At 40.5% G+C, this 11,179-nt stretch overlaps 2 protein-coding genes across 2 annotated transcripts; one reads left to right on the top strand and one right to left on the bottom strand.

The window, feature by feature from the left end:
- Window positions 1-103: 103 nt before the first annotated feature.
- LOC109467213 lies at window positions 104-3,117 on the bottom strand. Its single transcript, XM_019765158.1, has 4 exons — window positions 2,842-3,117; window positions 1,670-1,868; window positions 817-941; window positions 104-549 (listed from the first exon to the last, which is right to left on the bottom strand). The coding sequence occupies exons 1-4, from the start codon at window positions 2,897-2,899 to the stop codon at window positions 470-472; spliced, it is 462 nt and encodes a 153-aa protein (XP_019620717.1). The 5' UTR covers window positions 2,900-3,117; the 3' UTR covers window positions 104-469.
- Window positions 3,118-7,230: 4,113 nt separating this feature from the next.
- Window positions 7,231-8,437, top strand: LOC109467191 (leucine-rich repeat-containing protein 15-like). The gene is made up of 2 exons (XM_019765134.1): window positions 7,231-8,068; window positions 8,424-8,437. Exons 1-2 carry the CDS (start codon window positions 7,231-7,233, stop codon window positions 8,435-8,437), a joined length of 852 nt encoding a protein of 283 aa, XP_019620693.1.
- The last annotated feature ends 2,742 nt before the right edge of the window (window positions 8,438-11,179 follow it).

The following is an 11,179-nucleotide window of genomic DNA, read 5'->3' as shown; positions in this document are numbered from 1 at the left end:
GCTCAATAGATAAGATAGCAGGTGTTATAGGTATACATGCATCTTGTATAGATGGTGTTTCACAGATGAAATATTGTTAAAAAGATGTGGATGTGATACTTAAATGTGCCTTTTGGTGGAAATGTGAAGTAGTCTACTGGTGATGTGAGGCTTTATCTGTGTCGGTGAATCAAAACAATAAATATAACAATAGAATTGCAAATTTGAAGCTGCTTGGAGGTTTTCCAGCAGAATTGCCAGGCTGCATATAGCCTCCTGTGCAGACGTTTCAGGGCACAATATTTGTACATAAAAACATAGTGATTCACACTTTGTACATAAACATGCACAAACTCATGTTGGCTCTGTAGATCTTTCATTTTTGTGAGGGGCAACCAAAATACAGCATATCAAAGCTACATTGAAAACGCTATAGAGTAGATAAATCAAAAAACGTTTAAAATGACATGATTTTTATTGAATCCTGACATCATGGGTCACAGCTGTCCTCCTCCATGACGTATCTGAGCACCACGTGATCTCCGTCCGTCACAGCTACCTTGTCAACTCCTGAGGAAAAGGAAAATAAGACATAGGCGTATGATGGAAAAGCTGCCAAAGCCAAAAAAAAGCACAGGAAATTTCCAACACTTCTTTCAACAGACTTTTATTGAAAGTGCGATCAAACTTTGTTTCAACAACCACTCAACGGAATAAGCTAGGAACGATGATTGGTAAGTAGGAGTGGTTCCCAAAGTTTTTGCAAACTATATTTTTTGTCACCTTCAGACTACCTAAGATTATATACAGATGTATGTATGTATGTAGATGCATCACCTTCCGTGATTGGTTGGTAAGCCGGTTTCTCCACCGACCAGAATGTTCCCTTCTCAGAACTCCCGGCCACTCCGCCCACAGAGTCGATCTTATAACCCCAGCGGCCGTTCGGAACTGCTCCAAACCTGCATCAGGCGAATCAAGTCGTATTCCATTTTTCAACAGCACCACGTTTGGAAGCATATTGTTTTCAAACGTTTAGAAGCGAATGTCACTCACGATACCTGTTGTTTGCAGAACTGTGCTTTATCCAGAACCTTCCTCAGGCACGGTTCCAGATAGATTTGCCCTTAGGTTCTGGATATGCATGAACTATGCTCTTACTTACTTACTTAGGCCTTAACCGCCCATCCTTGGTCCCTTCATCTGGTGCGGTCCTGGGCCCATGTGTGTCTTGGATACCCGATAATTATTCACAACAATATTGCATTACACGTGTAATTGCATTGTACAGTTTTTATTGTATTTAATTGCATTGTACAGTTTTTATGCTTAATGTATTATACTTGATGTTGATGTACAATATTTGATGTTAATGTTGTTTATTACTGCAATTTAATAATGTAATCTGTTTTTATATTCTGTATGTTGTGCTTGGGAGGACAACTTGTAAAAAGGTGTCAATGCACCTGTTTTGTCCTCCCTTCCACTTGTATACCTTGTGGTGAATTCCAATAAACAAACCTTGATCCTAAACCCTAACCCATTCAGCCATAGAACTAGATGGGCTTGGTTCTGAATACAATTATAGTACTCTCGAAGCAGAGGTTTGGGTTATTTTGGGCGTGTTTATCGGGGTTTCTTTTTTGCACGATTTTTTTTTCACCCAACCAAAAAATTAAATTGGACCTACCCACACCGCCAGTCCTTCTGTGCCGCCGCGACCATGACGTCATAGATGGTTGACCCCACCGGCAGGTCAAGTCTTAGCTTCACGGGGGGCAGGTGTCTGGTGACGTCATTGCGCAGCTCATACGTCACGGCCATGACGTAGGTGGTGTCGTCACCGCCGTTTTCGTCTCGGCTGACGCCAGGTCTCTTGACTGAGTAGGCTAGTTGGACAATCAAATATCGGTTCGTGAATTCAAAGACCAGTACTTGTGTCCTTTCAGTAATTCTAAGGGATAGGGTTGGGACTTGCGCTCACTCCAATTTGTTAGTTTTGATTTTCTATAGTTATTTATTTGTCCAGGTAATCATCAGTATCGTCGATGAAGGTTAGACATCCAGGTAATACGATACGCCAAAAAGCAGTTACTCAAGCAACTGGATATGATTTTGAAAACGTCAGACGTTTCAGCTAGTATCCACTAGCTTTCGTCAGTGACTGAGAGACCAGAGGGGAAAACAGGTTTATAAGCACAACCTATTGATTGATATGCAAATAAAGTGAAGACAAATTTTTGGAAGTCGAAAAAGGAACAAAAGTCAGACAAGTCAAGACAAGATGATGCAAATTAGTCTGAAAGCTCCTGTTATACAGAACAGGAGCTTAAGTGTTGTCTGTTCTCGGGGCTGGGAGTGCCAAATCCCAAGTGCCGGAAAGATCGACCCGTAGCCCCCCTTCCCTGTTGAGGGTGGGGTTGTACATTCTTTCATATATTGCCTCTTTAACACCCCGTTCCCACCAGCGTGTTCTTCATCAGTATCTTGTGTAGATGGCGCCGACAATTTAGTTCTAAGGAACTTGAGTTTGTCGTCATCTCGTATGTATTTATTTTCTTGCTGTTTGAATAAAAAAAAGACCTACTATATATTATGTAAACGTACCCAGAAGTTGACCAGAACTGGGGCTAATTTCGAATTTTGTTTATTGTTAAATACAAACAAAAAATAAATTCATTGTCTCACCATCATAATTTCTTTGATTACTCACTAGTCGATAATCCGATGTGTTCTTGTAACCATTTACAGTGTCTCTTATTACTAGAATTTTTTATAGAAAGTATTCTACCGCTTAGAATGAAGGAAGCAAGGAAGGAAAGAAGGAAGGAAGGAATTAGAACATAATGTCATGAAACATACCTTTACAAGACAGGAAACATAAAGGTAGAACCCACGTCAGCAACCTTGTCGCAGCCATCCTGTCAATAATTACATGTCACACAGTCAACAACCTTCAGTCGCCAGAGGGTCGCCGAATTTCAAAATCACCAGAGAATCGAGCGTATTTTTACTATGAAAATCTACCCTTCCACATCGGACAGGACACGGTTAAGTGTGAACAATGGGTGATCCCTAAATAATCCTACGGCGAAGTGATTGAGAGGGCACAGGTCGTATTGATGCCGAAAATGACGAGTTTTGAGCTCACAGACTCGGCCTGTCGTGTGACGCTGGCTAAACCTGTTCCATCGTAGTAGCCTCTACCAGGCTTCGGGAGGCAGCTGGAAAGAGTACAAATCGGCCAAAGAGAGAGATAACACGGCAGGGGAGTTTGTCTGCTGGGAGAGAACATTTTGCCGCACCCGAAAAATGTTCTCTCCCCTGGCATGTGTACAGGTTATCTCTCTATTTGGCCGATTTCTACTCTTTCCATGATCCAGCCGCCTCCCGAAGCCTGGTAGAGGCTAGCAGATTTGGCGGGCAGCTGTTTCCAGTGCTTTCATCCGGGAATCTTCTAAGAGTAACTGGACTATTGTGAGACAATCGATACTTGCCCCGCATACCGACATCAGCTGGGACGGTCGGCATTGGTGGTTCTGACGCCTTGCAAAAGTTAATCTGAGTCTAGGTAAAACTGACACTTCAATAGCACGATACTGCGACCGAAAAGTAGATTTTGGTGTGAAATATGTAAATGTATTTTGCTATCAAAATAGTAAAAAATAAAATTTCAATCGCCGATAGCCACAACGAGGTTCAATAAACAGAGCAGACAGCATGGTCAGAGACGAAGGCTACTAGCAACAAACTGGATGTTCAAATGTAAATCTAATCTTCAAGTAGATCTAGCTGTGTGTCAGACCATGTATCTAAACGATCAATGAACCTATCATTTGAAAGAAATATCAAATTTAAAGGGCACAAGGCTTTACTTTTCCAGGTCCTTTCTCGCAAACAAAGGTATATGTTAAGACATAAGCTCGGCATAAAGTCTGTCAACACACACACGTAACCTTATTATTTGCCATACATTGTACCCGTGACAGTCGTTGTGCAGTGAACTTTGATATACAAGGTTCAATGAACAGAGAAGACAATCAACTGTTACACAACCAATGCCATGCTCAAGGGATAAAACTTCGATTTGTTTTTCACATGCCAGGTCTTACCAAAAAGGTACAAACGCGAATTCAATCTGAAAAAGTCAGAACTTAAGAAAACATAGCAGACAATCAACTGTTGCACAACCAATGCCATGCTCAAGGGATGAAACTTCGACTTGTTTTTCACATGCCAGGTCTTACCAAAAAAGGTACAAACGCGAATTCAATCTAAAAAGTCAGAACTCAAGAAGACATAGCAGACAATGAACTGTTCCACAACCAATGCCATGCTCAAGGGATAAAACTTCGACTTGTTTTTCACAGGACAGGTCTTACCAAAAAAGGTACAAACGCGAATTCAATCTGAAAAGTCAGAACTTAAGAAGACATAGCAGACAATCAACTGGTACACATCCAGCGCCATGCTCAAGGGATAAAACTTCGACTTTTCAAATGTCAGATCGTAACAAAAAGGTACAAACGCGAATTCAATCTGAAAAGTCAGAACTTAAGAAAACATAGCAGACAATCAATCAACTGTTACACAACCAGCGTCATGCTCAAGGGATAAGACTTTTCAAATGTCAGATCGTAACAAAAAGGTACAAACGCGAATTCAATCTGAAAAGTCAGAACTTAAGAAGACAGAGCAGACAATCAACTGTTACACAACCAGCATCATGCTCAAGGGATAAAACTTCGACTTGTTTTTCACATGACAGGTCTTACGAAAAAAGGTACAAACGCGAATTCAATCTGAAAAGTCAGAACTTAAGAAGACAGAGCAGACAATCAACTGGTACACATCGAGACTTGCAGGTGTTTTTCCCAGACCGTACAGGCTGAGGTCTCACCACCGAGCGCTGCACACGAACAACGGCTGTCCTCGCAAGTCCCAGACAGTACAAGATATTGTGTCTCGCTTTTCAGAAAATTCTGGATACATTTGAAAGGTAAGTATTTACTAGTCCTCTCTATTGTACCATGATATAGGCTAGGCATAAAACTGTATCATTTCTAAAGCAGACATTATGGTGACGATTACTTAAATTTCTTGCAATTAGAATTGCAAGAAAGGAAACACATTTTGTGTTTATGATAGAAGAAATTTAGCTGTCAGGACCTTTGCAGAAAATTACAACACAGTGTTGTAAAGAACGGCAACTGGTTTTAAAGCTCCTTCCTGTTTCCTTGATAGTCCTTTGTAAAGGTAAAATCCTAATAACTAGTTAACTAGGGAGGTATTAGGTTACCGGCGCCTCAACAAAACTAAAAACTCAACAAAATAGCAAAATTTATAAATCTTCTTTCTTCACTTAGTAGTTAGAAAGAGAGGCTCTCGCACAAACATAGTTGAATTAGCCACCGCGTGTGTACCTCACATATTACTATTTTACGTGTGTGGCCTAAAGTTACCTGAATTTATTCTGAAAAACTCTCGGTTGGTTGTTTTGAAAAGCACCAACATCAGAATACTAGTACCGGATTCTAATAGACTGCTGTGACCCCTTCCCTCTTCCCCGCAAAAAAAATATCAAGTTTTATAAAATGGAGATTGAGTGACATGTTTCATCAGTGACATCAATACTTCTATCTGTAGAAGACAAGCCAATTGTTCCTATTGTCAGTATGACTGTACGTGGCATCTGGAGCAGGTGTTCTAAGGCAAATGATCCATTAATCTCAACAGCCTTAACACGACTTTCCTCACTCAGGTGAAAATGAGTAGTTCAGTTCAGTAAAATCTACTCGCGTGGGCTCTAGATCTATAATAGACAATGTCACATGAAGTACATGTATATTTGCCAATGTTTGCCATGTATATTTGCCAATGACACTGCAGTGCAAATATGTAGTAGTTGTAGTAGTAGTAGTAGTAGACTGGTTAAACAATTTTTGTCAGCAAAAAGACATACATGCCTCCTGGCAGTCATACTGAAAGGCTGAATTGTGAGGCTATCTACAAATTCTTAAGTGTCGGTCTAGAAAATGATTATACAGTAACAGTTGTCATTATTCAACATTAAAAATTTAAGAAAATTTTCCAAAATATTTTAAACTCAGCCAGCAAAGGGCAGCAACAGAGTAAACAATTTGCTCGGTGTAAATATTCAAAATTCGGGGTTCACAGAATCGGATATCCAGATGCCAGACTAATTTAGACTCCAATGCGCGCGGCAGAACTTCAGGGCATACGTCACTATGCATATGGCGTTGCACAGTGGAGGGCCAAAAAGGAAACACTTGTAGTCCCTAGTTAATATTTTTGAAAATCTTTTTTTTTTCTCCCTGAGTAGATTTTCTTCTCCATACAGCATTCTTAATTACCGCCATTAAAAGTGAAGGTGTTTTTGGCGACGTCTCATGGAGGAGCCTAATGGTACAGTATTGTGTGCAATTTTCAAGAATTCTAGGAATGGTACAGGCATTTTGTCCACAGGCATGCGGAATGTCCACAGGCATTTCTCTGACCCACATCTATGCCCAACCCTTGGGAATACCTCTCTGCCCCGATGGCCCTACTTTCTGTGACCCCGGGGCTCGTTCACTATACACTCAGGGGAGGAGTGCACTGTATCTGTCTAGACTTAATAGGTACCAAGTCTTCCTCAAAATCATGAAATGATGGCAGTGCCATGCCAACAATAACCCTAACAGCAACCACCGTTGCCATGGCAATTGTTTTCATTGTCAGTCTTGTTTGTGTGATTCCGTGGCCAGCATAACTTAAGAGTCTGTTGAAGTAGTAACATTTACTATTGCTGCCATGCATTCATTTAACTCCAGTGTACATTTGAAGTATTATTTTTCATTGCAGCCTTTGATTCAATTACGGTCACAAAACACCATGGGAAGAAAGCTGCGACACGTGCTGATCTTCCTTCTCGTCATCCTGATGGAGCCCAACATGCCGGAAGCTGGCTGCAGGAGTAAGTGCGGCACCTATTTGTGCGAGTGCACACAAATGCTCCTCACCAGCATCCCTCAGGACCTGCCAAAAGGTATCCACTACTTAACGTTGAATAAAAATCTGATCACATCTGTATATAAGTCAGAGCTCAAAAGATATAGAAAGCTGATAGGATTGCGCATAATGTTCAATCACATAACTAACATTCAGGTTGCTTCCTTCTCCTCAAATATACTACCAAATCTGAAGAGTATATTTTTTCACCATAACAAGCTAACTGGCATTCGTCCTGGTATGTTTTCAAATCTAAAACGTCTTACAGAGTTGTCTCTATCCAACAACCAGATAACTCGCATCAGACAGCCTGGTACATTCTCGGGTTTACCAAACCTCGAAACATTGAACCTAAGCAACAACAAGATAACCAACATTACACCTGGTACATTGAAGAACCTACCAAAGCTCACAGTTTTGTGGCTAGAAGGAAACCAGATAACTGACATTCAGTCTGGTACATTCTCGAATCTACCAAAGCTCAAAACATTGCACCTCCAAAAAAACCAGATAACTCGCATCAGACAGCCTGGTACATTCTCGGGTTTACCAAACCTCGAAACATTGAACCTAAGAAACAACAAGATAACCAACATTACACCTGGTACATTGAAGAACCTACCAAAGCTCACAGTTTTGTGGCTAGAAGGAAACCAGATAACTCACATTCAGCCTGATACATTCTCGAATCTACCAAAGCTCACAGAATTGGACCTCCAGAAAAATCAGATAACTGACATTCAACCTGGTACACTTTCGAATCTACCAAAGCTCGCAGGGTTGTACCTTAGATCCAACAACATAACTGACATACAGATTGGTACATTTTCAAATCTACCAAAGCTCACAAGTATAACCTTAGGCTTCAACCAGATTACTGACATCAAACCTGGTACATTCTCAAATCTACCAAAGCTCACACAGCTGTTTCTACACTCCAACCAGATAACTGGCATTCAGTCTGGTACATTCTCAAATCTACCAAATCTACAAAAGTTGAAACTTACATCCAATCAGATATCTGTCCTTTCCCAGTCAGCGTATGACACCCTAGCATCCATTTCTACTGTTGCAATTGGTAAGAACCCCTGGCAATGCGACTGTAGGATGGCTCCCTTCAGGCTAAAAATGAATGGCCCTCATTCCTTTGAAGACCAAATAGTATGTTCCCAGCCTGCCAAGCTCAAAGGACGAAAGCTTAAAGATATCGACCCGAAAGACCTGGTTTGCAAGGACGATGGCCAATTGGAAAATGGCAATTACTCGTACAATTCCTCCACTTCCCACACCTCACACTATCACTGGCACTTCAACAACGCTGGTTTAACAGGACGCCCTGTAGGCACCACATTCACCACCCTATCTGTCAGCACACGTAAACCAGAAAACAACACTTCCCATGAAAACTACACTTTCCATGAATCTGATCCCAGGTTGCCGCCGGTAGTTGTCATAGCCTCTGTCTTTGGCTCCATAGCCGTCGTTGTCCTGATTTGCACCATCATTCTGGCAATTTGCTACAAGAGAGGGGCAGGGAAAAATCCCAAAGATGTCTTGAATGTTAAAAGTCTTCAAAGTAAAACACAACTAGATGCCTTACAGGTTAATAAGTTCTACGAAGGTATCGAGACTTCAGATGAGAACGGACAGAGACAGTCTCCCATCTCTGAATCCAACACAAACACCACAGCTTCATCAGTAGTGGCCGAGGTTCATGACCAACAGTATGAAAATAACGACCAGCATGATCCCACTGATCAAGATCACCAGTTTGAAAATAATGAACAACATAATAAGAAAATACAGCCACAGTCTCAGGCCAGCAGTGTATCTGAAACAAGCACCACAGCTAGCGTAGTGCCCATTGCTGTTGATTGTCAGTATGAAGATATGACCCAACATAAGCAGACAGGGCAGGGCCAGTCTCAGGTCTTCATTGGATCTAAAACAAACACCACAGCTAGTGTAGTGGCCAGTGATCTTGATCACCATTATGAAGATATGAGCCAACAGAATCAGCCAAGACAGGGTCAGTCTCTGGCCACTAAATCCAACACAAACACCACAGCTACTGTAGTGGCCAGTGATCATGAAAACATGGAAACCCAGCATGATCAGACAGGGCAAGGCAAATCAGACCCCAACACAGACGGTAAGGAATCGTCCACTACTAGAATTTATGTAATATATACCACAGAGCAGGCTGCCTCTGAGCCTGACGCCTTGTACAAATCTGAAAATGATCAGACAGGACAAGTTCAGACTCAGGCCATTACTGACCATAATGAGTCGTTGGATACTACAAATGTAATATACACGACTAATATTGCCGGTGGCCACACAACCTAAACCTGTGTACAAATCTAAAAATGATCAGAAAGAAAAGCCCGGTCAGACTCGGACCACAACTGATCATAGAGAATCATTGGAAAGGACATAATCCGATGTACATAAAGATCTGACATCACAGTTTTATCATACTAGTACTAAATCTTAGCACACACACACATGTGCACGCACACACATAAACACACATGAACACACACACACAAACACACGCAAACACACACGCATAAGCACACACACAGACACACAAACACACATGCAAACACACGCATAAGCACACATACACACACACACACACTCACACACACACACACTGTGGCAGATGTGATGAACAGTAGTAGAGCAATGCTAATTTAGACCCTCCTCAGTTGTACATTTGTAGATCCCAATCACAAACACCCCATCTACTGGCATTGTGACATGGTCTCTCATTAAAAGATGGATATTGACTTTGTACATAACTGTTCATGATCACTGGCAAACTAAATATGTTGAACATAAAGCCACGATAAGGCACACAATGTACATGTATACTCCTTACAAACATGCAGAGTGAATATAAGTTTCATATTGGATAGGCCAAATTTCGCACATTTCCTATAGCATTCTGTAACACTTGCAATAACGACTTCATAATATTTAGATTTGTTCCCAAATCAAATTCCCTGGGCTAGAAAGTACCCCGAAATCAATAAAATATTATGAAATAAAGACTGAACTGTAACTTCCAACACAAGGTATAGAATTGGGACTTACCCCAAATTTTCCTAGTGTTGGAAGTTACAGTTCAGTCTTTATTTCATAATGATTTGTACCAACACAGATGAACTTTCATGCTAAATCAATAAAATATGATAATGTACATGCTCAAGACATTTGTTATAATTGAATACAAGCTGTTGCCAGCAACACTAAATGCATTAGGATTTCTTTATGCTTTAGACAGCATATGCAAGATTGTCACCGAGAATGTTTCTCATTTTTGACATGAACCACAAAGTATTTAGTTTTCCTAGTTGTCCCCAGTGAGATCATTATATTTTATTCCAGGCAAGGTCATTTATTTTCTTTTTTACGTGTTCTATATGTAACCCCCCCCTCCCCCGTAGTAAGATTAAACGTTTTTATGTACATATATTTTGTTTTTGTAAAGGTTAACCAGGATCTTGCAATTACATGAAGTGTAAGTTGTCCATCTTAATGTCACTACTAGTGCATCAAATCTGTGGTGTAATAGGAAAAAAACATTTCCATAATGGTGTTCAAAATGTTCTGTGAAAAAAATGTAACTCCTAACATACCTAGTGGGAATGTAGAGTGCTAGCTTTGTATCTGGGGAAAACCCCAACCATACAGGCGACTTTTCAAACGAAAATACAAGGGAAAATAGTCCATATTGCTTATTTCTCACTCAACACTTAATAATGATAATAATAATATGCAAAGGAGTATAATGGTTGATCACCAAATAGAATGTATTAGCCCTCAACTGTTGTGTCATTGCAAAACTGTGTGACCAAAGGGCTGTAGAAATGAAGAGTTTAGTGCTGCTCAATGCACCAAAAGGTGTCAAAAGGATCCTATCCTTTCTAAGTAGTATGTAAAATAGTAAGCCACAGTTTATACACTGTGAAATATTTGAAAAATTCTTTGTTTACTCTCACAATTATGCATTTCTTATGCATTTACATGTATATATACATTGTAGTGATTGAGAATGTATTGTTGTCCTGTTATTCAGCCTTCAAACTAGGTGTTTTACTTTAATTATTTAATATGGATCGCATGGTAGCAATTGTACATGACTTTACGTGTGTCAGCTGGTGCTCTGGATTTTTTAAAT

The sequence above is a fragment of the Branchiostoma belcheri genome, unplaced genomic scaffold (assembly GCF_001625305.1).
Source record: "Branchiostoma belcheri isolate BF01 breed outbred unplaced genomic scaffold, Haploidv18h27 scaffold178, whole genome shotgun sequence".
NCBI lineage: Eukaryota > Metazoa > Chordata > Leptocardii > Amphioxiformes > Branchiostomatidae > Branchiostoma > Branchiostoma belcheri.
Note: the sequence above shows the minus strand (reverse complement) of the source record. Positions and strands in the feature narration are given on the sequence as shown.